This window comes from Cryptomeria japonica, chromosome 4, assembly GCF_030272615.1.
Source record: "Cryptomeria japonica chromosome 4, Sugi_1.0, whole genome shotgun sequence".
In the NCBI taxonomy this organism is placed as follows: domain Eukaryota; kingdom Viridiplantae; phylum Streptophyta; class Pinopsida; order Cupressales; family Cupressaceae; genus Cryptomeria; species Cryptomeria japonica.
In genome coordinates, this window is record NC_081408.1 from 684,270,958 (window position 1) to 684,297,322 (window position 26,365).

Here is a 26,365-nt window from a genome sequence, read left to right on the forward strand (position 1 = left end):
TTTCCCAATTCAATTAGATCTTAAGTTCTTGCAAAGTTCAAGTAAAAATGTAAGTCCCCTTGTGATTCCAGCAAAATCACATCAACACACTTAGTCTATCCACATATAAAGTCACGACCTAACTATCAGAACCTTGGATTCGTCTCGTTTGATCACACAGTTTAGCATCCGAGAGGTCTTTGTTCAAGAGAGGATAGAATACTTAGTATTTTATTCTATGTTGCATGGTTTCATAAAAAACAAATTAACAACATGGTTGTTGATAACTCTACAGATACCTTTTAGTGCCAATGAAGACTAGGACATCTTTTGCTTTAGTTTGTGTCTGGTTGCTTGCCTTCTCCAAGATCCCGTTTCATCTCACAAGGATTGCACTCTTATGCGCATATAGCTATTGCTTTGCATTCTTGTAATTATTAAGGGATTTTGCATTCTTCTTGGTAAGATTTCTGTTTAAATTTTATTAATTTTGTTTTCTTCTATAGTGAAAAGTGCCTTAGGTGCTCCCATATTCTGCCACCATTGTTGGCTGTACCTCTAAGGACCATTGACCTATTTTTTTCATTATGGACATAAAAATTATTTTTTTATTTCTTTGGTTCTCTTCAAAGTATATCTAAGAGCAGTTATTTTCATTCTTCTCTTGTTGTCTACAATGCGTAATGTACTTGTGCCAATTACATCTTTTTATAAACTATGACATTGTTTCACATCAAGCTATGTGAGTTGTTTTATTATTTTCATTGTGAATGTACTTATCACTTCTAGAATATACATCAAGTTTATTGAGATGAAAGTTGAAAAGATTAATTGTTTTCTATTTTAATTCCTTTGACAATCAATACCATGAGCCATGATATTTAACTTTCAAGTTTAAATACATAGAGACATATAATAGATTAAATGGTGTCATGTAATGTCCCCTTCTCATTAGTTCGCAGACATTCGAGGAGTTTGGCCTATTACTTGACCCTCGTAGGCCAAGAGATTGATGAGAGGGTCGCTTGGGCAGTTGCTTGTGGCTTCACATTTTATTTTTATATGATTTTTGGTGAGATAACATATTCTCACGTATGATGTCACGTGTGAAGTCAATTGCACTTTATATTATAATGATATTTTCATATTATCTAAAGTGCAATTAAATATTTTTTAAATAAAAGGAATCTTCTAGAAGGGGATCGATCCATTGGAGAAAAAGAATAAAAAGAGGGAGCTGGTCCATTGTTACTTGTTAGACATGGAAACTTTGACATCTTCTTGTGTTAACGAGCTTTGTGGAGCCTAGGGTTTCTGCAGGTGGTCTATTTGATCTTTGGGAACGAAAACTCCCATAGATTAGCATAACTGAGGTGGTGAGAGACCCACTGAAGGGTTGCAGATTGGCAAGGATATCTCAGTCCTTTCATTGGAGCTTAACTTCTAGCCAAGGGCCAATTCTGCTAGAGTTCGATTTGGAGATCAGTTGGAGACATTTTGACATTAGAAGTCTTCATCAATTTGGCTATATAAGTGTTGATGTGTTTTTTGTACACGATCAAACACAGAATAAAATACCTAAAGGTACCTTATCCTCTCTTGAATAAAGCTCCCGAATGCTGAAGATATCGCAGAAGGGTCAATCGGAGAAACTTCAAGGTTCTGTCATGTAGGATCTCTATTCGTGGATAAGCTCTTCGTGGTATGATGTGATTTTGCTGGAATCACAATGGGACTTACGTTTGACTGCCTGAACGTCTGATTTGCTTTGGATATTGCTGGAACGTGGAATTTCATTGGTCCTAGATTTTGAAAAAAAAGGAAAAAGGAGAAGGGTTGAAACGGGATCTATTTCTAATACTAAGAATGTAAGAGCAATGAATGACCTTTGATGAAATTCTAACTAAGTCTTGCTTTGACATCCCAGGACCGTCTCCACAAGGTTAGTGCGAACTTCTGAGGAAAGCTTTATGATGTTCAGATCACCGCTACAAGCATGGACACCATCCGGCTGATGCATATCAATGAAGAAGTGACAATTGAAGTTAAGCTTAAGCTGAATGATTCCAGTTGACTACACAAGGCAAGTCTGCAACAACAAACTGCTAGTAGTATGGATATACAAATTTCACCATCGAACATACACATTTCTTCCACTCGTCTAATAACATGAAATCAAATTTGAGAAGTATAAAGACCATGCAAATTGTTGAATAGACCCATAGAATTCACCATTTCTTCAATGAAGTTTACAAGTCTTTTGCAACAATATCTTGGCAACAATCTTTGCCTTCTCTTTCTACTCTACTCTAACTACTCTCTGGCTATTCACTATTAACTAACTATTAACTATTAACCCACTATTAACTATTGACTAACTATTAGCCTTTACAAATGAGGAGCCAGGGCTTATATAGTGCCCACAATACAATTCAATGGCTAAGATCAATTTGAGATGAATGGCCGAGATTTTACAATAAAAACCCTAATTAGGGTTTGTTACAACAAATTCAATTCTAACCAATGAAATAATTGCATTATTTGGACACATGTCTTCTTTGGAATATTCGACCAATGGATAACCGGGGTAGGTACATCGAAGTTTGTGCCATCCCCAATGAGTCAGGTACATTGAATCTGGACATGCTGAGGTGGACCAATCCGACTGGAGGAGTGATGACTGGGATGCCACCTTGTCTAACACTTGTAACTTGGTAGATGCTCAATTTGATGACGCTGAGAAGATAATTCTAATTAACTCTTCTTGAAACTATCTGCTTCTCCAACGGACCCTTGCTTTAACCTCCTTTGTCTTTGGTGTGCAGGATGGATGTGTTGGGAAAAATGGTGTCTCAACCTTGCATTTATGCGAGGTTACTATTTATAGTAAGTTTTCATTTGAGCACGAAATGGTGCGAAACTCTCCCTAAAGCTTCTGGTTGGTTAGATAAGCATTCCGGTAAAGTTGCGTCGCAAGGTCACGGCTAGTTTTGAAGATATTAATGTTTTCGTCTTGGAGGGGTGCAATAAAATATTTAAACTTAATTTTGGGGACTTTAGAGGCTCCGAAACGCCCTGAAAAGTGGCCGTAACCGGCGAAGCGGGTTACGAGGTGATAGAGCACTTCGCGAGCTTTCCGGCGCTTCAAACGGTTCGTCAATCGGACACCCGGTTCTCAAGTTATGGCCTCCGGAAGTTTGTACTCCTGAAATAGGAAAAATAATTTGTATCGGATACATAAATGAGCTGTAAAAGGGAGCGACACATGTTGATGTGTGCTTTAACATGTCATAGGGCATCTAGAAGGGAGATAAGGTCGGCTACACCTTATTGGGTGGTTTTAGCCCATGGTTTTGTAATACCGTTTGACGGTTTTTTGTATTGTATCTCCTATTTATGAGGTGTGAGAGATAGAGGTTGTGTGTAAGAGTCTTATGGCTATTGAGTTGCCTCTGAATCTCTGATTAGTGGTACTCCTGCGAAGAGCTTGCTCTGCAAGTATGTTGTAATCTATTTTTGATTGCTGAATAAAATATTGAGCTGCTTTTGGAGGGTGGGGTTTTTCTCCCGAAAGGGTTTTCCCCACGTAAATCACTGTGTTGTGGTATGAATGCTATTATATCTATTTCTATTTTTCTGTAACTGTTGTAACGATCTGAAAAAGTTTTGCATTACCCTCCTCTCAAGGTTAGTGTAGGAAGTTGTTTCCGCTACTTTACTTCCTTACAGGATGGTGTACCTTTCCTTCAAATGCTCGACTGGAAGAGGTCGTCCTTGATGATGTTGGGCAGGAAGTGGTCGTCCTCGATGATGCTGGGCAGGAAGTGGTCGTCCTCGATGATGCTGGACTGGAAGTGGTCGTCCTTGTCCTGGCCTGGTCTTGAGGAGGTCGTCCTTGATCTGGCCTGGTCTTCTTTCATCTGCAAGACAAACCATAGGATGATTAAGGACACATAATATATTTATTCTAACATAGCATTTTATGCCTTAAATCATCAACAAGAAGACATCAAAATGAAGTTTGTTCAAGATTCTTTTCAGGGACAGGCCCTATAAGAATTTCGCCCTAGACCCTCTGGAAGGGTCAGGAGCGAAATTTGCTATTTTGCCTAATTTAGACTTCTCTTCAACATTATCTCACAATTAGCTCTTCGCCTGGCCCAGACAAGGTAAAAATAGGAGTTTCAAAAGATTTCGCCCTGGACCCTCTGGAAGGGTCGGGAGCGAATTTTCTTGGTTAGGCCTCAATTACCCCATTTTTTCACTCCAAAATCCTCCGGAAGGTGAGCATATGCTTGTTTTGGCTTAACAAAGCCTAGGAATTCAACCTTTTAGCTTCTCTTATGGGCAAATTAGGTGATAAGGGGAATTTCGCTTTGGACCCTTTGGAAGGGTCAGGAGCGAAATTCCTTCTTTAGGCTTTATTTTACACTTCCTTTACCTCAATTCACCCCACAAGGCAAGAATATCTCACTCCAGCCTCAACCATGCCATAGGTATCAACGTTTTAGCTTCGCTCAAGGGGAAAATGGTTGATTTGGAGAATTTCGCCCTGAACCCTTTGGAAGGGTTAGGAGCGAATTTCTCTCTTTGCTTGTTTTCCTTCACTTCGACTCATCTTGCAAGGCTTAAATAACCTCCCTCCAGTCTTTTCATGCCTTAGGAATCAAAATCTTGTCCTGACACAGAGGAAATAGTGATTTTGATGAATTTCGCTCTAGACCCTTTGGAAGGGTCAGGAGCGAATTTCTTCCTCTAACCCAAAATCATCATTTTTGGAGACAAAAATCCATTCAAGGGCGATCTCAAGGGCTTCTATCATCTTTGTCTAGGCCCGGCTTGGCACAAATGTGAAAGGAATAGGTGGATTTTAGGATTTCGCTCTGGACCCTTTGGAAGGGTTAGGAGCAAAATTCTTGATTTGGCTCAATTCCTTCAATTTCAATGATTCCTAGCAACTTGAAGTTACTCCTAAGGACCTCTTCCATCCCAATTCACTTTAGTTTGCAATTGTCTTGACACAAAATTGGAAAAAAGGTGGTTTTGGTGAAATTTCCCCCCGGACCCTTTGGAAGGGTCAGGAGCGAATTTCACATTCTAGGCTTGGTATTTCATCTTTTATTACTTTCCATCATTCCTCAAGGCAAGAATATGTCTATCCTTCCTCCAACATGCCTTGGACACTAAGAACTTGGCCTAACAAGGAAGACAATGAGGTCCATGAAGATTTTCGCTCTGGACCCTTTGGAAGGGTCAGGAGCGAAAATCATGATTTGAGCTTGATTTTTTCATTTCTCCAACTCCAAACCACCTCAAGAGGCAAAGATATGCTATCCCACTTCCATCCATGCCACAAAAAACCAAGGACTTGACCTCCTCCAATGGAAAAATAGGTGTTTTTAGGAATTTTGCTCTGGACCCTTTGGAAGGGTTAGGAGCGAAATTCACTATTTGGCTCAAAATCCTTCACTTTTCAATGCTTTCAAACATTTCCAATGGCAAAAGATGTCCATCCTTCCTTTCAAGATGCCTTGCAAATCAAAATTTGGTCAAACTAGGGAGGAAATGAGTCTTAGGAGGGTTTTCGCTCTGGACCCTTTGGAAGGGTTAGGAGCGAAAATCTTAGTTTAGGTTTGATCACTCACTTTTCAAACTTCAAACCACCTCAAGAAGTGAACTTAGATCATTTTCCACCTAAGGAACAAGGATTGATGCCCAAATCAAGTAGCAAATGAGGTTTATAGTGAATTTCGCTCTAGACCCTTTGGAAGGGTTAGGAGCAAAATTCCTTCTTTAGGCTAAAATCTTGATCTTCCAAAGCATCCCACTCCCTCTCAGGGCAAGAACATGCTAATTCCTTCTCCATCATGCCAAAGCTCAGCCAAAATAAGGAAGAAAATAAGAGCTACAAAGATTTTCACTCTGGACCCTTTGGAAGGGTCAGGAGCGAAAATCATGTTTTTGGGTTTGATCCTTGACTTTTCCAACTCTCATCCTCTTTGGGAGGCAAACATAGATCCCTCTCCTTTCATTTCCATCTTGGTCCTGACTCTGGCTAGAGGAGAAATGAGTGTTTTCAAGAATTTCGCTCTAGACCCTTTGGAAGGGTCAGGAGCGAAATTCATCTTATTGGCTAAAATCCTTCATCTCCTCCACCTCAAGTCACTCTCTAAGGCTTAGAACAAGTCAAAATACTTCCATACATGCCTTAGGACTCAAAACTTGGCCTTGATAAGTGAGAAATTGAGGTTTAAGGGGATTTTCGCTCTGGACCCTTTGGAAGGGTCAGGAGCGAAATTCCTAATCTTGGCCAAGATCCTTCACATTTTCACATCCCATCACCTCAAAACTAGAACATTGGTCTAAACAAGGGAGAAAATGAGGTGTTTTCAAGAATTTTGCTTTGGACCCTTTGGAAGGGTTAGGAGCGAAATTCCTACTTTAGGCTAATTTCCATCATTTTGTCACCTCAAATCTCCTCTCAAATACAAATGTGCATCAAAACCTTCCCATCACGCCCCAGAAGTCAACAAACTTGGTCAATTCAAAGAGCAAAGTGGAGAAAAATGAATTTCGCTCTGGACCCTTTGGAAGGGTCAAGAGCGAAAATCATCCTTGGGCTCAAATCCTGACTTCATTTTCACATTTCCTCATTCAAACAAGCGTTTTTACCTTCATTCAAGCCTGGGAATGCGTTAGTTCTAGGTTTTGGTCAAAGTAGAATGTCTTATGGAGAATTTCGCTCTGGACCCTTTGGAAGGGTCAGGAGCGAAATTTGACATTTTGGTCTCTGCGTCAGGATCATTTTATGGAATATAACATTTAAGTATGTCACTTATACTTTAAGTTATATTTCATATATACTGTCAAGATGTTTGAGAGTGGTTTCGGACCTCTAGGAGTTATATTGCAAATTTAGTTTTTGGAGGATTCTTCAGTTTTCTAGACTTCATCCAGACTTAGCCATTCCAGGATCAGGAAGACATTCCAGACTTAGCCAAATTTCAGGGCTTTTGAAGATCAGGATGACATTCCAGACTTCATCACTCACCAATTCGACCTAACTCAGACCTTCAAGGATGATACTCACTCACCAAGCAAGACACAATTAGCAACAAGAGCAAAACCAGGTCCTAAGGAAGACTCTCAAAGAAATCCTAATTTTGGGGCCCCAAAGACTCACCTTGGCTCAAGCAGAGCCTGCCATCCTAGTGATCCCCCTGGCGACACTCGAAAAGCAAAGGCTAATAGACAAAACTCTAAAATCTAGAAAGCAAAACCCCACAAAGCGAAAAGTAGGGGTCCCCATTTATAATGGGGCGATGTGTGAATATGTCACAACAATAAGGAGCTGATTGCATCTTCCATTTTCTGAGTTTTTATCTCAGTCATTCTCAGTCTTCCAATCAGCTATAGGGATACCACGATTTCACTCATGGAGGTCTATTAATGCCACATTTTTTCTACCTATCTGGAGCGCTCCATCAGTGAGAGCATGTCAATGGTTTTTGGTGTTGGAGAGAGCACTTGGAAGCTGCAAATAATTTGATATTACCTATTCACATCAGGAACAGGGGCGGCTGGGTTAAGGCTTCAATTTGAGCTGAAGAGGGGCTCTTTTCAGTGAATATTGATTGCTTCTTCAACTACAACGTTGGCCACCACAATAATCAGGTTCTTATTACGATTTGTATTTACTTACATTACCCACCTAGTCTCTTAATATTGCTGCTGTAGGTGGTCATAAACGGATATACATACATACATACAAAGGGGTTCAGATTTGGTATCATATATTTGATGTAATATGCCTTTATTTCCAGCTTATGAGATGCATGTCAATTGTTTGTCAAAATGCATCCAGGTGTAGATGTTGATTTGCACTTGCATTAGCTATATATTTTCTTAGTCAATCTCCTTTCAAAGTTTTTTGCAACTATATGCTCCACATTCATTAAGCAATCAAACTGAAAGCCCCCTTTGGTGACAAACAAACACAAACAAAGCAATCAGATTGTAACAGCAGCAGGTTTTGGGGTTGAAGGATAACTGTTTGACAATATTCCTTGAGTCAAACTTAAACACTTTCAGTCATATATCAGCAATGGATATTATATGTGAACAATCAAGACTCTTGACTCAATAGTTTACACCACATATCAAAATGCTGATCTGCATGCAGAAAACAAAAATCAGAAATCCAAAATATCAAATTATGTTATTCAATGGATGAAGTTCCACTCGTGCATCAAATATGTTGTCAATTTCCATGTCCTCAGCTATGAGGCTTTCCAAATAGTGATCACTCTCAAGCTCAAGTTCCTTTGTAGGCAATTGAATTGGGTACCGGTAAATCATTGAGGCCATCTGGATCAACCACTTCATCTCCAAGGGTGTAGCTGCTCCATCAAGTGGAATTTGGTCCCATTTTTTGAAGGATCCTCCTTGTACCCAAGGTGTACATGAGAGAGAAGGCAAATTAAGCTGTGAATGTAGACTAGATTCTCTTCTTTTTTCAACTCTAATTAGTTCCTCTTCAGTGAATAAATGAAACCATAAGTCTCCAATTCCTCTCACAAGATGAAGAGTTGGCTACTTGTAGGAGCAATTTTATTGCTATTCAAGTGTTCCACTTCCATGGTTCCACCACCACTGTATAGGATATTTCTTCACATGCTAGTCATCCATAGGAGAAAAATCACCTTACCTACGTGAAAACTTATTCGATTGTCTTAATAATTGAAGCATTTTTAACCCAGCCATAAATATTTCTATTTGCAGCCCAAAATTCCTTTATTACCTCTATTCTCATATGGAAACCTCTTCTTGGTAAATTTTATATCATATCACTTAGGATTAAAGGCATAAGCAACACAATGAAGGGGTGTGTTAAGGGTACCCTCTTTAGGTATAGAAACTACACATTGGGAGGGTGGGGAGGCTACATGGTCTCTTTTCTTCTTTCTCATGGGGCGGACTTTTTCTCACACATGGGGTTTATCCTTCTCATACTTCAAAGAGCGTCTTTTGAATATTGGTGAAGTTGTCTTTGAGTGATCATTTCAGTCCTTTTCACTATTCATTTTCTTTCTTTCAGGGATGAGTTTTTTCTTCTTTTCTTTTTTTGTGAGAGATTCTTTTGTACATGGGTACTTCACTAGACCTTGTTGGAATCCATCTTTGCATGTTAGTGTGAATGGAGTTTACCACCTATCTGGTTTCTTTTTTGAGTTCTTTTCACACTTGGTAGTTAAGTTTACTTAAGGCATTTACTTTTTGTGTATCAAGTCATAAGATTAAAACAAATTTCATAAGTGTGAATGGAGTTTACCACCTATCTGGTTTCCTTTTTGAGTTCTGTTCACACTTGTTAGTTTTACTTAAGGCTTTTTACTTTTTGTGTCTCAAGTCATAAGATTAAAACACATTTAATAAGTGTGAATGGATTTTACCACCTATCTAGTTTCCTTTTTGAGTTCTTTTCACACTTGTTAGTCAAGTTTACTGAAGGCATTTACTTTTTGTGTCTCAAGTCATAAGATTAAAACACATTTCATAACTGCATGTTGGCTTATGTCTCACCCTTGCCTATATATACAAGGTTTTCTCATTGTCAAGTGATGAAATCTATCTTGTATGCATTGTAGCTTTTTTGGAAAATATAGCATGATAGTTGCTTCTCGTGTATGGAAGGTAATTGGTGTTATAGGTGATTATTGGCTCATGAACCCTTTTGGTTTCTCTTAAAAAAACATATTAATCAACATGCCTATTCATGTATTCGCTATGAAACAAACTAGCATCATCATCATTTATAGTTACAAAAGATGCTAGAAAACATGTAGATTGTATCTTTATCATAAGCCAAAGTAGTGTTCCCGTATGCAATATACATTGATAGGGAATAATTGCAGGGGAAATACCATAAATTTCTCAATTCTTTTTTCTAATTTCATTTCATTCTTGGGATATGATGAATTTCATATCAGAAAGCAATTGCAAATTGACTTTTAAAAGTGAGCATTCTTGGTGAATTGGCTCTGATATAGTCCTGCTGAAAACACATGACTTTTTCTTTCATGAACTCAGCTATCAGTGTGAACTGAGAAGGAAGTTTTATCAAATTTCTGAGCTCCTTTTGCATTTGAATCTGCAGACTGAAGAGGTTTCATTATTGATTGTAAATAATGCAGCACTGTCTTCTTAAGCTAATATTTGTCAAATTGACAGAGGTCAAATTCTGAAGTCATTTTATGTTTCATTTTTTCAGGTCCATGAAATACGTGACTTATTTTGGGATGGAATTCCTTCTTCAGGTGCCTCATGGTTGCGAGATCAAACCCTCGAACAAAAGTGGAAAATTATTCTATTTACACCAGCTTGTGGAGGTGTAGTAGTTGCTATTTTGAATACACTAAGAAATAGCCTTGAAACTTCTTCGGCAGCGATTCACATGTCTGATATTAAGGCATCTTTCAGGTCATTTCTAAAGACTGCAGCTGCTACTGTCACCCTTGGTACAGGCAACTCACTAGGTCCAGAGGGACCAAGTGTTGAAATAGGTGCATCAATAGCAAATGGGGTGGGAAAGGTATTGCGAGGTAGTCAGGGAACCAAGTTATCTCTGGTGGCTGCAGGATCTGCTGCTGGAATTTCCTCAGGTACATATGACAGTTTCTTACTAACCTTTATTGAAATGCCATTTGTCCATGCAAAGGAAAGGATTTTGGCAAGGAATCGGGACTTATGAAGATCACTCCTACATTTCTCAATCACTTAACTTCTTTGATATTCCTATAAGGAAAATAAGCGTGCTACAAATTCTCAAGCTGATCATTTAACAGCTTCAAATTCAATTGCCATGGGAAAATTAGAAGTTGCACATGGGTAGATGGTGGATAATTTATAGCAAGTGCATGTCTTGCAATTACATAAATTTGAGAAATAGGGTATTACTGTGTGTGTTAATTAAATGATAATGAATTAGTGTTTTATGTTGCAGGAAGTGGCGACTTAACTTGGCTAGCGTTATTCCTCAAGAATAATAGCTAGTGACAAGAAACATGCTACACTCTTATTGGACAAGTTCAATAGCTGGTCAGACCTAGGAGTTTGCTAACCTTGTGATAGTTAATGAAAACTGTCCCTGGTTATTTGTATTGGCCTTGCCATCAACCTCTCCTTGGCCATGCAATTGAAAACAACTTTCATTTATTCAGCTGGCTTATACCCTTCAATTCTCTCTTTGATATCTCTTGATAGCAACTAGATTGGATGACTGATATTTGAAGGAAATTTCATGCGGATAAAGAGGAGTTTAGTATTTATGTGGTGGCCTGTCCTCTGAACTAGCTACTCGTGTTTATCCAACACTTTTTTAACACAAAGATGATTACGTAATAGATATATGGTTAATTGAGCCATTATCAATTAAGTTCACTCCAATTTTATAGATCATTTAAGCTTTAAGTTGTTCATACAATTCACAAAGTATAATAACAATTAAACATATAGTACAGTTTAAATGCAATTACAATTCCATGAACATGAATCATAAATGAGTACAAACTCCATATCACCAAATTTTATTACAATAATTGAAACAACCGTTGTCATTAGATTGTCAAAGATATACATTTTCTATATACAAGTTGAGTATCTTTCCAATGTAATATCCCTTGGCTAATCTGACCCTGTTTTTGCTTATTTGAACACCAAGGAATATTGTCAAACATTTGGCATACAATGTTTGAAGCCGCTGTAGTGAATTCTTTCTTTGTCTTCTTTGGGTTTGTAGGCTGCAAATGAAGTTATGGAAAGCTTCTAACAATGCAAAGTTGTTATAGAAATGATATACTAGCTGTTTTAGACCTTTCCACACATATGTAATGACTGAAATTAACTAGTACAGCTAGTTGACATTAAGACAAACACTTGTCATGCATCCCAAAGTACACCTACAGCTATTAGGCATTTAAGCAAACAATTGGCATGAAAGCTAAATGGCTGATCAATGTTGAATGTGGAATATGCAAATTATATCTCCATTAAACATATGCAACCTCCAAATATTTCATGATATAATCATAATAGAAAATGATGCAATGAAGTAATAATACAATGACCATAGATAGAAAACCTGGTATTTCAATGGCTGCCTTGATATATTGGTTTGATTCTCCTCATATGCAAATCCCTTGTCACATATATATAGCTGTTCAACCTCTCTAAATCCCCTTCTATAGAACTCCAACTACTGTAACGCACTGTTCATGTGCACTGTTCATGGCACTATAGCGCACTATTCACGGCACTGTTCATGCGCACTGTTCATGGCACTGTAGCGCACTGTTCACGGCACTGTTCATGCGCACTGTTCACGCGCACTGTAGCAGCAAGAACAAACTTGCAATCTGCTCTTAAAACCTTGAATAATTTGTTGATAATCTCTCCCAACAAGAATGATATAACTCCATGTGCCAAAGAAGGATGATTCACAACCAACTATAAATGTTCTTCAACAATAAACTTCAAACCCTTGTAGAAAACTTCACCAATTTGCACAAATGAAAGAACTGAAGTATTCTTTCCCACAACTGCAATAATTCAGGTGTTATTTCACACCTTCAAAATTGCTATCAATAGGAAGTTTTCGTTTCCTATGATTAAAGAAGAAAATTGCGAAAGCCCTAGGCTCCACAATAAAAATCAATCAAAATACTATTCATCAACTGGATGCCGAGAATGAACTCTTGCCTTTCCTTAAGAGAGCTCAAACACCTTCCTGCCCAATGTGGGATAAAAGATTTATTCCCACATTAAATTATTCACTTAATGCACTTTATTATATTAAAGTGACTTTATTATTATAAAGCTACTTTAGAACTTTATAATAATATTAAAATATTAAATAAATCACTTAAGTCACTTAAACTTTAATATCTCTTGATGTACTTGTCTGATTGCTAAGCCGTCTGAGCCAGGAGTCGACTCTCCCTATTCTCCATGTGATTGGATGCCTGTCTAAAAATAGAAACCCTGAATAGTGACTTACTATAAATAGTAAGTATGTGGAACTGAGTCTAGAAATAGCTGCAAAGGCCCAATCAAGGTTGACACTGCCAATAAACTCTGCTCAGGTGTCTTTCTATTAATAGGAACCCTGACTCTCCCAAAATAGTAACTTACTATAAATAGTAAGTGTGCCAATCTGAGTCAAAAAACCTGTGCAAAGGCCAAAACCTAAATCCAGTTGAAGAGTAATGTCTCAAATCACCAAGTAACTGCCACACAAGGCCCTCTATCAATAATTATTAGCCTACAAGGGTCAAATGATAGGCTAATTCTTACAAACTCTGATGCTCGCAAAATGGGGACATTACAGTCCGCCCTCCCTGAAATTGCTTGTCCCCAAGCAATCTCCACTGCAAAGAAACTCCAATCCTCGGGAGGCCCAAAAGAAGAATTGTGAAATGTCCCACACATCCTTAATCGACTCCTGTAGCACCAACATAAACATAGTTGCGCACAATATCCCTGGATCCCAAACCCGGAATGGAAGTCTGCCAAGCCTAATATCCTCTGACTTCCTCTGCGCTACTCTGATCTCAACTTCACCATGCCAGAAGTGGTGAAGCAAACCAATGGGACCCATCCAATACACTGTGCCAAACCTGTCGCCTCCTGGATCCCAAAACAACTGAACCCCACATCCATTCGCCATATAGAGATAAAAATATCTGGAAGCGTCTATAACACAATATCTCTCTACAGCTCTCGGTAAACTCCCATGGATGTGATAACCAACCAAACCATCATGCCCACTGACACCATAGTCATCCTGTAACCATGTACCCATAAGAAAACTTTGTGACATAGAAGTAGCAAACCCTGTTGGATACATATCAGCATGATGTATAACTGACAGCTGTCCCTGCAAGTAATCCCCCATAAACTGCTGAGTCGAGCGCTCGCAACTGCTAATCCCATCTTCTGAAGATGATGAATACCCATCCCACAAAGGATGGCATCTCGGAGCCAATCCACACGGATGCATCATCAAGTCCTCTGTGTGTGGATCAAAAGAAAAATGATGAGCACTCCTCACTGTGTAGTCGCGGTAAAATGCTCCAACCTTTGTCAATGGCTCATCACTAACAACACTTGAATCGAGCAGCTGATCCCTTTGATTCTGAAAAACAACAAGCTGGCATCCAAAATCAGCTGCATGGGATGAAGTGACAGATTTGCTTCCAGGAGATGGAAACAAATCAACATGGGAGCCATACTCCCAACTAGATGACACTCTGCAAATGCTCTGTGAGGACGGAGTAGCATTGTGTACTACCACACAACTCTCAAGAGAATCCACCATTGTGACACAAGAGCTACCAGTAAACTGTCCTGCATCAACTGTCACAGTACTGACCTCAGGAGAACTTGATGCAACTAGTGGTTCTCTACTGCTCTCAACCAAGGTACTCATCCCAGCTGAAACTTTCGTACCTATATCTGTGATAGATGTAACCACATCGTCACTACAACTAGTGGATATAAAATCGTCATCAACTGCCTCTGTATATAACTGTACTATATTTGAAGTTGGTGGAAACTGTGCCAAACTCAACTCCTCGGTAAGCTTCTCAATCTGTAACTGTGACTCTTGAAGAGCCAACTCGGCACTCTGCAATGAGTCCATAGTCACCTCAAGCTCATGAGTGAGCTCATCGACCTGCTCCTCCTTTCCCTTCAATGCATCATAACAAATGCAATCCCACTCGAGAAGAAAATCCCTATCCGCAAGTAGTTTTAGGTAATTTTGTTTCATCATTCCAATTGCTTCTCGAAGTGCATGTATCTCTGCAAGGGAAAAACCACTATCACCATGCTCATTTGTCAAAGGAGTACTCCAACCATAGGTAGCCAACATCTGACGAGCAACATTAAAATGCTCAATGGTTGTGGCAATCATATTGTCATTCACTTTTAGTTGCCCAACCAAATGATGAGGATTCTGTAGCTTATGACCCCCATACAAGTTTTCCGGTTCACAATATGCACTATGATATGAGGCTGATTCGTCATCACTCACTACATGATAAGCAGCATCATGTGTGCTTTCATCCATGCACACCTCAACATCTAAGGTACTGCTGCTTTGTACCTCAAAGGATGGCTCAACTGATAAGGTAGAAGTTGCTGGTATGACAGTATCTTCACACACCTCCACTCTCAAAGTAACTGCATGCCCATCCAAAGCACGATCTTGGGATTCCATATCAACATATGAATCTTCTACCTTGTTTTCAAAGGTCTGATCTGGAAAATCAGACTCACCACGACATGAATTCTCCACATACAATGCATCATTAGTACCCAATTTCTGAGTACTTTCATGTGACAATTCAATAGGATCATTTTGAACATGTGAAAACACTGCTGTCTCATGCTCATGCAAAGTTTCATCATCGCTGTCATGAAAATCAGAAGTAGCCTCTATATTAGAAACTTCTTGAGTCACCTCTTGCAAGGATGATGTAGATAAATCATTACCCAAAGCTGTGCTAGTGTCTTCTTGAATCAAATCAGCATGTCTATCAAATTCATCATATAAATTTCTACATACTTCATAGGAATTTGAAGATACCAAATCATTTTGATGAAGAGTTGTATCATCCTTATGTGTAGATTCTCTATCCATTTCATGTGTAAACAATTCATGAGCTATAGTGTGATATTTCTTCCTTGCAAACTCTGTCTTATGGCAAAGACTCGGGTGCAAATCCATGTAACTCATGAAAGGAAGTTCCTTCTTATTTTTTTGAGGAAGAGTGCTATACTCCTTAAACATGCTAATCACTTCTTCTTCTTTGTTTTGTGGTGTTCGACCTTTGCTGGTAGGAAGTGAATTGAATCTTTTCGGCAACCCAAACTTTGAAAGCGTTTGCTCTAAACGCAACAACTCTCGGCTGAGCTTGTATTGTGATTGTTCAAGTTCTTTCAGTGCCTGTTTATCGCTGAACAATGTTGTCATGTAGCCCATTTTCACTACCCAACTGAAAATCAAATCAAAACTGATTTGTACATGGATGATTTTCCCACCAATTGAATGCAACCATCACCCAATAGGTTGGCAGGAAACCGCTCTGATACCACTGTAATATCCCTTGGCTAATCTGACCCTGTTTTTGCTTATTTGAACACCAAGGAATATTGTCAAACATTTGGCATACAATGTTTGAAGCCGCTGTAGTGAATTCTTTCTTTGTCTTCTTTGGGTTTGTAGGCTGCAAATGAAGTTATGGAAAGCTTCTAACAATGCAAAGTTGTTATAGAAATGATATACTAGCTGTTTTAGACCTTTCCACACATATGTAATGACTGAAATTAACTAGTACAGCTAGTTGACATTAAGACAAACACTTGTCATGCATCCCAAAGTACACCTACAGCTATTAGGCATTTAAGCAAACAATTGGCATGAAAGCTAAATGGCTGATCAATGTTGAATGTGGAATATGCAAATTATATCTCCATTAAACATATGCAACCTCCAAATATTTCATGATATAATCATAATAGAAAATGATGCAATGAAGTAATAATACAATGACCATAGATAGAAAACCTGGTATTTCAATGGCTGCCTTGATATATTGGTTTGATTCTCCTCATATGCAAATCCCTTGTCACATATATATAGCTGTTCAACCTCTCTAAATCCCCTTCTATAGAACTCCAACTACTGTAGCGCACTGTTCATGTGCACTGTTCATGGCACTGTAGCGCACTATTCACGGCACTGTTCATGCGCACTGTTCATGGCACTGTAGCACACTGTTCACGGCACTGTTCACGCGCACTGTTCATGCGCACTGTAGCAGCAAGAACAAACTTGCAATCTGCTCTTAAAACCTTGAATAATTTGTTGATAATCTCTCCCAACAAGAATGATATAACTCCATGTGCCAAAGAAGGATGATTCACAACCAACTATAAATGTTCTTCAACAATAAACTTCAAACCCTTGTAGAAAACTTCACCAATTTGCACAAATGAAAGAACTGAAGTATTCTTTCCCACAACTGCAATAATTCAGGTGTTATTTCACACCTTCAAAATTGCTATCAATAGGAAGTTTTCGTTTCCTATGATCAAAGAAGAAAATTGCGAAAGCCCTAGGCTCCACAATAAAAATCAATCAAAATACTATTCATCAACTGGATGCCGAGAATGAACTCTTGCCTTTCCTTAAGAGAGCTCAAACACCTTCCTGCCCAATGTGGGATAAAAGATTTATTCCCACATTAAATTATTCACTTAATGCACTTTATTATATTAAAGTGACTTTATTATTATAAAGCTACTTTAGAACTTTATAATAATATTAAAATATTAAATAAATCACTTAAGTCACTTAAACTTTAATATCTCTTGATGTACTTGTCTGATTGCTAAGCCGTCTGAGCCAGGAGTCGACTCTCCCTATTCTCCATGTGATTGGATGCCTGTCTAAAAATAGAAACCCTGAATAGTGACTTACTATAAATAGTAAGTATGTGGAACTGAGTCTAGAAATAGCTGCAAAGGCCCAATCAAGGTTGACACTGCCAATAAGCTCTGCTCAGGTGTCTTTCTATTAATAGGAACCCTGACTCTCCCAAAATAGTAACTTACTATAAATAGTAAGTGTGCCAATCTGAGTCAAAAAACCTGTGCAAAGGCCAAAACCTGAATCCAGTTGAAGAGTAATGTCTCAAATCACCAAGTAACTGCCACACGAGGCCCTCTATCAATAATTATTAGCCTACAAGGGTCAAATGATAGGCTAATTCTTACAAACTCTGATGCTCGCAAAATGGGGACATTACATCCAATTTGTTAGTGTTTATGGTACAGTCACAAACGACATTACTTGCTAGATTTGAAATCACCATGCACAATGTACAAACAAGTATTCATGTATACATTAGAGAGTCAAGAGTACTTCTTGATGATAAATGCATATCTATTGTTATGTTGATACATGAACACTTCCTTTACATTGAACAATCCTTTCATAAGTTTCAGTAGTATCAACATGACATGCATCTGTCAACTTAGAGTCTAGAAAGCACATATTCCAGACACGTTTATCTCAATTTTACATAGTACATAAGAGTTAGCCAATTTTCAACATGCCAGAGACTCATCCGATGTACTCCAAACAATAAAATAACATCATTAACTAAGTGCATCCTTTTTTGACTTAGTACAAAATTTTGATATAATTACTATATGATTATAAGCACATTTTAAACTACTACCTCTAGGAATTTGTACACCAACATGGATTGTATGACCTGAAAGGGTGTTTATTGCATAGTACCTACCACTTTATCTCTTTTGGCATATTGCAAATCATGCTACAAGTCACGTGTCACTCTTCACAGGCAAGTTGCTAGTAGTCATCAAAAACCACTTGGATTGCAAGTAGTCACGACTCACAACTAACACACCCTAGCCAGAAACCAAAGGACAGAGTACAAGGAGTGGTTAAACCTAGGTTTATAACAAGGATGATGATTCTAACTCTAGACAAGTTAGACCTATATACATAATTGATCATGTTAAAATTGCGTAGTCTCCACCAAGTGGTTACTGACAACTCAGTTTAATCCAAAAAGGAAATAACTTACTCTAAAATTGACAATCTTACAACAACACAAATCAAGTTGACAAGAACTATACGAACATCAAATGAAAAAACCTAATCAAGCAAAGCAGGCATCTACCATTCATTAAATGAGAACACACTAAACACAAAGTGGTGTGTGCATTTATCATCCCTGCAACAAATCAATTTGTTCTGCTCTGTTCACTGAACACCTCATCTTATATGATAACCTCTTTCCATCCTTGGACACACACAATCATATTGAACAATTAATCAATGACACAAACATTCCACAAAGCCATTACATAATCAAATTTACTACATTAGTTGTAATCATCATGATCAAACTAAATCAGTTCATCATCTCCTCAATGCTAACTAATTCAAAAATAATTAACCATCAAAATAATTTTCTGAATTGCCCGCATTATACTTTAGGTTGAACACAGGTTGTCAATTTTTCAAGCTGTAAGAAATCTTCGTGAGTCCTTTTTGTTTGGTTATGCTGATAATTCATTTTTCCACAGTTAGTTTTAGATTGATTTTGATTCCATTTGTTATAAGATCAGATGTTTGCTTTGTTCTAATCTTGAATAGTATCTTTTTTTGGTGTTTATTCCTCTGCTTGAAGGCATCCTATGCCCATATTTGGACTTTCATGAAGTGATTTCTACTTGCTTGCAGACTGGCCACATCAATTTGTTTATGTTGCTGGGCCTTACAGCTGTAGATTTCCCCATATCCAATATAGATATGGGTTATAAACATCTAGGATGCAGCCTAGGGTATGCATTTCTATCTAGATACAGCCTCAGTATAGTTGGGGAATGTAGTAGATAGGCACTAACATAATTTGCAAATGATTACCACCACGAAATAATATTCTAAAGCACACATCCACATCTTGATAAATGTAGTCAAGAGTAGGCGGATACTCCTCTGTTCCTCCCTGGGGCATAACGGATACATATTCGATAGGGCCCAGATACTTGTCAGATATTGTACCCATGCATGCCCAAAAAACCTTGATTTTCCAACCATGTTGGATACTATGTGATTTGATTGTTTTTTTTTAATTTAATATAAATCTGTTAGTTTTAGGATCAGAAATGAAATAAGCAGAAATACACAACACGATAGACAATTAACACAGCAGTTTACCCTGCGAAAACCCTCCTTCTCGAGGGAGAAAAACCCAGCCAATAATATATCACATATATTATATTGAATAAGGCAGAAAATTTGCTTTACAACTTGGCCAATCACAAGGCCGATTGATGCAAAGATGATATCACCTCTCTAGATGCAAATCTGTAAATGATATTATTTCTCCTTGATTATAATAAATCTGAACAAGATGACAATGTGCTGAAGATAATTGTTCTCCTCCTTGAATGGTTAGATCTGCTGCTATCAAATGAAGATCTGCTGCTAATGTACGAACTTGCTGCTGAAGAATTCGAATTGGATACCAAATGAAGGAGATTGGCATGAGTATATATACATAACTTGGTGTCTCTTAATGAATAGTCCGCCTCATCAAGGAGACAACTTTACAAAAGGAAATGAGGCGACTTTCCCATGAGTCGGCCTTAATATAAATAAATATAATTATTATTGATCTTGATTGATTCAAAAACTCACACACAATCTAATCAGGAAACAATCAAGATCAATATCTCATGGATTGTGGAAACTTGTTGTCTGTTATAATTATTATTATTTTAAATTAGGCGTTACTCCTCTTGAGTCGACCTTGATAAATTATTATATCTTTAAATAGCAACGCCTCCGTGAGTCAGCTTTATATCTTTCATTTGATATTTATTATTAATTTCAATTTAAAGGAGAAAGAAATCTCCCGCAGCTGTTACATCAACAAAATCTTCCTAAATTTAATTTAAGAAAAACTCCAGTCATGCATTTTTAAAAAAAAATTGGTATAAACAAAACTACACCAAATGAGAAAGACAAATGAAATGTTTTTCTATTTCAGCGAGTGATTTTTTTTTGGTTATCTTCCAATGCAACTCTACCATTTTTGCATATTGTAAATTGTTAAATCAACTTATGATTGTTTATGTAGCAATTATGTGTCTATATTGCTTTCGAAGTAATGTAAATCTCATTTAATAACTTAGAAAATTGTATTAAATATGTGTATGTGTGTTTTATGAATGTCATATCCAAGTTCCAACCATATGCATATTGGGGGTCTTAAAAAATGGCCATATTTGTATCTGATACCATGTCCATATTTGTATCTGTATCAATGTCCATGCAACTTTGATGTAGTCACATGTGTTGTATTCCTATTATTAAGATTGAACATTAGAAGCAATACCTATTGGAAACTGCATATGATGCAGTGACTAGTCTGTGTACAAATAAAAATATGGTGGATTTTGAAATGTTCATTTTTTCTGTTTATCTGTAGGTTTTAATGCACCTGTGGCTGGATGCTTTTTTGCTGTGGAGTCAGTTTTATGGCCATCATCAGCAGATTTGTCTATTTCACTCACAAATACAACCTCAATGGTAATACTTAGTGCTGTGATTGCATCTGTAATTTCACAAGCCGGCCTTGGTTCAGATCCAGCTTTTACAATTCCCACATTTGAGTTCCGTTCTCCAGCAGGTAACTCTCATATTAGATGCCAACAATCTTTGAAAAAATGGCCCTGATAAGAAATTTTTCCTCATTTTGAAAGGAAGGGTTGAATTCTAAGGTCATGGGAAAATATCAATTGTATAGTTTTCCTTCTTATCCACTAAACATGTGTGCAGAGCTTCCATTGTATGTACTACTGGGGATGCTATCAGGATTGGTTTCAGTAGCATTAACTAAGAGCACAACATATGCCATGATGGCTGCAGATGCGCTGTTGAAAATGACAGGAGTTCCAGCTGCATTTTTGCCACCTTTAGGAGGCATTTCTGTGGGTTTGATAGCACTAGCATATCCTGAAGTTCTTTACTGGGGATTTGAAAATGTTGACATCCTGCTGGAATCACAACCATTCATAAAGCGCCCTCCTGTTGATCTATTGCTCCAGTTGGTTGGGGCAAAAATACTAGCAACATCTCTAAGCCGTGCATCAGGACTTGTGGGAGGGTACTATGCCCCTTCCCTTTTTATTGGTGCAGCTATAGGCTCTGCGTATGGGAAACTTGCCAGCTATGCTGTGAGCCATGCAGACCCAATGCTTCACCTGGATGCATTAGAAGTAGCATCGCCTCAAGCATATGCATTGGTATGTCATTGTGGGATGTATTTTGTTTTTATAACATTTTGTGATGACTTGTAGAGGTCTAATGAAAAACTCCATGAAAATTGAAGAGCATGATGCATACTTTTTCAAGTCAAGAGAGTTTGGGGCAAATATGTGTTTATCTTTTATGTAGTGAAGTAAAATGCTTTAATCAAGAATATATGTTTCGGCAGCCTCTGTTATTTTCATTAATTTCATCACAATTAGATTAGTTAGTTTAGATCTTTGAAAATAAAGTAGTAAACCCGCTTTTTGGAGGAATTTTTGGAAAATAATCTAAGATCGAAGATATCTTGTGGCTTGCTTTTCAGAGTTATTAGTTACTTTGTAAAGGGTTTGAGATGAATATTAATAAGCACCTATGTTCCACAGCAATTCTTGGATTGGGACAGCAGGGGACAGAACATAAGTAGATATATATGTCTGAATGTATGTGTATGTATATATATGCACATGTGTGTGTGTGCGTGTTGATGGGGTAGGGCGCCACAAATTCAAATATGTACAAGCTTAACTTGACATGGCATCCATGTGGCAGTCAATGGACAGGGGTTGCTAGGTGATGTCCCTTTGCCATCCTCATGTCTTGGGGATTCCATAGGAGATGGGGACATAGGGTCTAGGATGAATCCGTACTTAACCCTGATAAGGACTATTTGCCTTATCAACATACTGTTAAGTCTGAAGACATGCATGAAAGTTCTTGCAATAGGAAAACCACCAATACTAGTTGCCTATAATATCGTGACCACAACTCAGTTTGCTTCATAGAAGAAAATATTTCTATATTGAAGGAGAACCCAAATTTTCTGTATTGAAATTAGACATCACAAAAATTCAATATGGACTATAATTTGCCAAGATGAGACAATTTTTTAGTTTATGGATAAACTAGGATAGAAAGAATCCTCAGCCAGTGAGACACGATTGAGGGTCCATTCCCTTGTGACCAGGCCTTAAATATGGGCATTTTCATTGCATTGATACCTATACAAAAGACAATATTATTACTAAGCCAAAAATCTAAATAATCCACTTGAATATGTACAAGGCCATCCTTTAATTTTAGCTTGAATAGGATAGAGTTGGAATTGGGAGCAACAAACAGTTTAACTTCCAAAATAGTAAGTTTCCCCAAGTTATTCTTTGTGAACTCAACTAGGAAGTAATCCATTAAAATATTGACCAAGTCCAGGATCAGTCTCAGAAGGACTGCTTAAGTTCATCTAGAGATCCACTGAGGCCTATATTCATGGAATTATGCAAATTTTAAATATTTATTGATATAATAATAAAATAATAGCTTAAGAAATAAAAAATAAACTTACGTCTAATGTGCATGAATCCTAGAAAAAACTTGTACCCCAACATTCTCATTTTTTCAGCCATACAAGTAAAGCCCTCACAATTTTTGGACTGGATTAGCGATGCACTGCATTCTCTCTATCATTATTTGACTCCAATAATCAACTTATAATACACTGATTTGGAAATTTTATATAAAAGAACATATCTATACACTATATGCCTTGGGATATTTATTTGAAAAACAAAATGACATTTTTATCCCTGCTTTTGCTCAAATGATAATGAAAACTTCAAAATGTGAGAACATACAGAAATAATTAAACCTTTAGTTCAATCTTTCGTTCCTTTTAGAAAAGATTACAAGGCAATCTCCACAACTGATACAACTCACAGCTGCATGGAAATCAATAACATGAACTATGTTGTTACATATGTTTTTCCAGTCCTTAGGAAAACTTGGTCTTTCATTTCAAAAAATCTATATATCAAACTTCTATCTTACCCTTATCTTTATATTAATTCAGCTAAAAATCTAATCTTCCAGAAAAAGCATCCTTATCACTTATAAGAATGAGATGAAAGATAAGTCTAAATCAGTAGTGCATATCTACACTTTATTAAACTTATTTAGCTAAATAAAGGACACTCACTTTAGTCCTTCAAAGTGAAATTCAAAATAAACTAACTCGAACCACTTGAACCTTTCCACATGTTCACATTGAACTTTTGTGGGAGTTCCTATCCAGCTAAAAATTCAACAATAATAATTAAATAATTAATTAACCATATTAAATAAATGATTACATCTAATTTTATATGAACTATTATTTAATTATGCAAAGTTTTATTGATTGATTACTAATAAAACTAATTAATGTATGCAAAACTTTTGATTGACTAACTCAAATGAAACTATTAACTAATCGTTAACTAAAGATAATTAGAGAGATTAGATTTCCACAATCCATGGTAATTCGTATCTTTTGCTTCTGGATTCAACTGTAACAAGCTACAGCTACTGAGCTTAAAAAAATTGCAGTTGAACCATAATAACAAAATGAAAAGACAAACAAGAAGCCTAGATATATAACATTTTTTTTTAAAGAAAACAGGTGCAATAAACTATTTAACCTTTCTACAAGATAGCAGTAATAATAATATGAATCAAGTAGGAGTAAAGAGAATATATCATAAAAGATCTGTTCTATCTTTATAAACATAACATAAAAGTACAATTGGATTTTAGACTTTACAGCACTTGGTAGTCCATCCATTTATCCTTAATCTTATGAACTGTTTGACAAGAGGGAAAGTATCATTAGGGCGATTTACCACCCAACCATAGACCCGGCGATTATTGAAAGCAGCCCTGCCCTTTGCAAGGGTGTTAGCAAGTTAATTGGTCTAATGCTATCTGAGACTAGTGTTTTGACCCTACACAACTTTAGTCAGTCACACACCATAGGAACCTTCTAACTAGCATGACCTTTGACTAGGTGGTGTATCTAGACCATGTGAACTAATGGACACTCGCTTAGCACAGCGTCACCTTGGCCAAAGTTTTTCATTTGCAAACACTTGTAATCGTGTAGTCTATGTTCACCACCCTACTCAATTAGAACCAACATAAGTGTTTAGTCTTACTGACCAATAAGGATGTCACTTATGCTAATTGCATACTGACATGACCTAGAGACTCACTGGCACTAAATTTAATTAGCATTCTAGGTGCATACTTGTAGTAACAAGATTTATGGTGTTCTGCCTCTAAATTAAGGTCACAATAATTAACTTGATTTTCTGTTGTTTATGCATTACTGGCTCCATACTTGTGGTCATGAGCAGCATACTACTTGCCTCATGATTATGAGTATGAGTCTCCAATCAATGACACACTGCCAGTATCTTTGCTTTGAGATATTGTACCATGTCTTACAGAATGTGAGGAAGAGTCGAATACATGTTTACATCTGTTATGATGCTCTGTATTTATTCTCTCTTTGGTATTTCAGATTCCCTTCTTGAATTTTTGTTATATTTAATCAATATTTCTTTCCTAATGAACTGAATCAGGTAGATATATGTTTGGTTCTAACAATTTTTACATTTTTAGGTGAGTCTTTGTTTAAGTTTTGTTGGTTGAAAATTTTGTACACCTCAACAACTGTACAAAATTGTGGATTTCAGCCACAACATGTGAGTAAACACTCTCCTAATTCTAAGGGAAGGCTCCCCCTATCTAAACTAATTAAATATGGATGGGACAACAGTTTTCCTTCTTCTTTCAAGAAAAACTATATTCTTCTCTCTTCACAGAAAAGAATAGCAACTAGAAACAAATATCAGCAATAACTTGTACAGTAAAAATGAGAGAGAGGAAATGAAGTTTCCTGAAAGCCCAAAGACTTCCATCACTTCCTTCAGGATGGGAAAACAATATCAAGTACAAAGTCTTGAATATCTGCAATCCTATCTACCCTTTTATGATGATTACTTCCAGAAACAAATGCAGTGTATAGCAGCACAAAGTCTACAAATATAATGCACTTTAAAACTACTCTATATGGGAATTATCGCAAACACAAAGTCTTGAAACAATTCTCAACCCAAACTATAACTTTCTAAACTAATTTCACCTCTAATAGCTGCAACACGGAGTCGGCAAATATAACTTTCTAAACTAATTTCACCTCTAATAGCTGCAACACGGAGTCGGCAAATATGTGAAGTGAAGTTCTTTTCAGCAGCTTTCCACAATCTCAATTAATCACAAAGATATATCCCAAAATGACATAAGAACACAAAGGGACAAAGAAAGATTTCAACACAAAGTCTGAAACTCCTCACTTCTTTTATATTACTCCAAGATGGCAAATTTACAACTCTAAAGCTCAAAGTCTTTATGAGTAGAAAATCCTACAAAGTTTTCTTGCTTTCCAAAAAGATAAAAGATACAATAGACCCCCTCAAATATTTATAGGAGAGGAGTCTTGAGAAAAAAAAGGGAGGATTCCAACTAACTTGGACCTTTTCAACAACTAACTAAGACTTATTCAAAATTACAAGTCCTATTCTAAATTGACTTGTAATTGGTTTACTTGTAATTACAAAAATGCAAGTGAAGAGTTAATTTGCAATTACAAAAGTGTTC

The 26,365-nt window shown here is 37.2% G+C and overlaps 1 protein-coding gene across 4 annotated transcripts in view; it reads left to right on the plus strand.

Moving 5' to 3' along the window:
- LOC131028637 (chloride channel protein CLC-e) overlaps positions 1–26,365 on the plus strand; it is a 102,713-nt gene that overhangs the window by 27,705 nt on the left and 48,643 nt on the right. For 2 of the 4 annotated variants that reach the window (XR_009102633.2, XM_057958955.2), the window contains exons 2-4: positions 10,250–10,640; positions 21,072–21,272; positions 21,422–21,888. Coding sequence is in view for 3 of the 4 variants with exons in the window: in XM_057958955.2 (XP_057814938.2) it covers positions 10,250–10,640; positions 21,072–21,272; positions 21,422–21,888 (1,059 nt within the window). In the remaining variant the exon portion in view is untranslated. The remainder of the gene's footprint in view (positions 1–10,249; positions 10,641–21,071; positions 21,273–21,421; positions 21,889–26,365) is intronic. The other 2 variants (XM_057958957.2, XM_057958956.2) reach the window with 2 other exon arrangements.